Genomic DNA, 2500 nt, shown 5'->3' with positions numbered 1-2500 from the left:
ATGAGGAGAACAACAGAAGCAATAAGAGCAACAAGAGAGCACCGCTATACAAGTGCTGTGACAAGTCTCAGTTAGTCTAACACAGTAAACATTGCAAGGTTTTTTTGTGTGTGTGTGAGACCGTGTGTGTGTGTGTGTGTGTGTGAGACCGTGTGTGTGAGTGTGTGTGAGAGTGTGAGAGTGTGTGTGTGTGTGTGTTTAATGAATAAATTAGACCACTAACACATGTTTCAGTTATTTAAACTAGAAGTACAGATTAAGTTGAAGACTATTAATCATGCATTACACTGCTTGTTATATGGATAAACACACTGCAAAAATGTTTAAGTGATGCATTTACTTGAGATGCAAAGTGAGGTTTTTTCTGACAAAATCATCAAAATTAAAAACTGCCAATAGAAAGAAAAATAAACTTGTTTTTCCTTTAAATTAAGTTTATTTTTCTGACTCCACTGGCAGATATTTGTTCTGGTTTTAATCACAAACGCTAATCATAAACTTCATTTTGGTGAACTTCTCTTCTTATTTCATTTTGCATTTAAAGGGGTAATCGGATGCAAAATTCACTTTTACATGTTGTTTTGAACATAAATGTGTGTTGGTAGTGTTTTTACACATCCACCCTATAATGATAAAAATCCACCAGGTGTGTTTTTTTTAAATCCCCATAAATCATAACCCCTTTCTCAGATCAAGCCGTTCTCAGATTCTTGGCAGAGTGACATCACACAGACAGGCCCCTCCCACGATTGTTGATTGACAGTGTTGTTTTATCTTAGACCCGCCCTGACAGCAGGAGCAGAATGACTCCAAAGCGATTGAGGTGTTCTGTTGTTGGATGTAATAATGAACAGCAGTCGTCATTTTCTCCCGACATCTGAGCCGCTGAAGACGCAATGGATTACGTTTGTTTTTGAAGGGAATGCGCACCCGCTCTACCTAAATGCGTCTATGTTCGCGCGAATCATTCGTGATCCAGCCTCACCTCCAGTGAGTGTACGTTTTTTATGAATCTTTGCAAATCGCCTTTCCTAATAATGTGCTAGTTTGCAAGTTCTGCGGCTAAAGTAAACAGTATCATGAGAACGGCTCCTCACCCCACAGAAGAGAGGGGCGGAGTCAGCAGAGCTCATTAGCATTTAAAGAAACATGCACCGAAATGGCTCGCTGTGAACGGAGCTGTTTTTGACACTATCATTGAGAAATTTTAACTAAAGTATGTTATAGACTTTTCATTAAGACCCTAAAGAATCATATCGACTTGTCGAAAATGGGCATCCGATGACCCCTTTAAAGTGCTTTTGATTAAAGAATGTTAGTATTTCTGTCTTGTTTTCCAGTACAAATATGTAAACATTCTTGAAATCAAGTTACACTTAAGTGATGACAAAAGATATTAACAAATACAGAAATACGAAGGAAAAACATAATTTTCTGCAGTGCATGACCTGCAAAAACCACAAAAGCATGTTTAACTGATTTAAACTAGACGTGCAATTTAAGTTTAAGACCAATTTAATCATATAAACTACACTACACAGTATACTATACGGTTTAACACGGCAAAAATCAAGATACATTTAATAAGACATTAAAATTAAGTTGGCTTATGATTAAATTGATTTTTGATCTGTTTTTTGATCCATTTTTATGAATCTGTCAGGAAATAATACTTAATATCTTAAGTCATTTAGCTTCTCCAGTAAATGTATCTTGATTTAAGAATATTTAGATATTTGTACTGAAAAAACAAGACCGAAATACTGAGGAACAACATTATTTTTTGCAGATTCTGACACCGCGAACTTCATGCTTTCTAACCTTATCTCCACTTTTTTACATTTATGTTGCAAAATATTCAGCTTTATATATTCATATATATATATATATATATATATAAATAGTTTTTATCAGTAGTTCCATATTATACCAATGTCTTTATACAGTATGTGCAAATATATACATACAGAGAGTGTAACTTATAGCCTATGTGTACGCACACACACACACACACACTCACACACACAGCGTCAGACGTGACGTCAGCGGCAAAAGCATCTAAGCAACTCTGGACATTTAACAGCGACTGATTGCACTCAAACGCATTAGAGAGCATAAGCGGAGTTTACCGTCCGCTCTTCTCCATTAGCGGGACAGCGAGCAAGCGAGAGGTCAAAGGTCAACGCCCGCTGATGTGCGACGCTAAGTGGCTGTAAACACAGGAGCGTCGGTTCACGTCAACACTCGTGCGCTGTGATCTAGCGCAGATCCACACAAAGCCATTACAGCCCGGCGGTGTGTGTGTGTGTGCGTGTGTGTGTGTGAGAGAGAGTCATACTGCTTTATGGATCCTCAGGCGTGTTGAAAGCCAACAAAAGCCCCAGTGCTGAAGAGGCCACACAAGACGCTCGCACACACACACAATATCAGACGCACACTTTCCTTCTGTACTGGTAAAGACACACGTACCTGATCACACACACACACACATACACGCGTG

At 38.5% G+C, this 2500-nt stretch overlaps 1 protein-coding gene across 1 annotated transcript in view; it reads right to left on the bottom strand.

The window, feature by feature from the left end:
* Window positions 1–2500, bottom strand: part of LOC107717319 (ras-related protein Rab-28-like) — a 20199-nt gene that overhangs the window by 5590 nt on the left and 12109 nt on the right. The window contains exon 5 of the mRNA XM_016524022.1: window positions 1328–1333. Coding sequence (XP_016379508.1) covers window positions 1328–1333 — 6 coding nt within the window. The remainder of the gene's footprint in view (window positions 1–1327; window positions 1334–2500) is intronic.

The sequence above is a fragment of the Sinocyclocheilus rhinocerous genome, unplaced genomic scaffold (assembly GCF_001515625.1).
Source record: "Sinocyclocheilus rhinocerous isolate Xijiao unplaced genomic scaffold, SAMN03320098_v1.1 scaffold149, whole genome shotgun sequence".
In the NCBI taxonomy this organism is placed as follows: domain Eukaryota; kingdom Metazoa; phylum Chordata; class Actinopteri; order Cypriniformes; family Cyprinidae; genus Sinocyclocheilus; species Sinocyclocheilus rhinocerous.
This window is presented reverse-complemented; position numbering and strand designations above follow the sequence as displayed.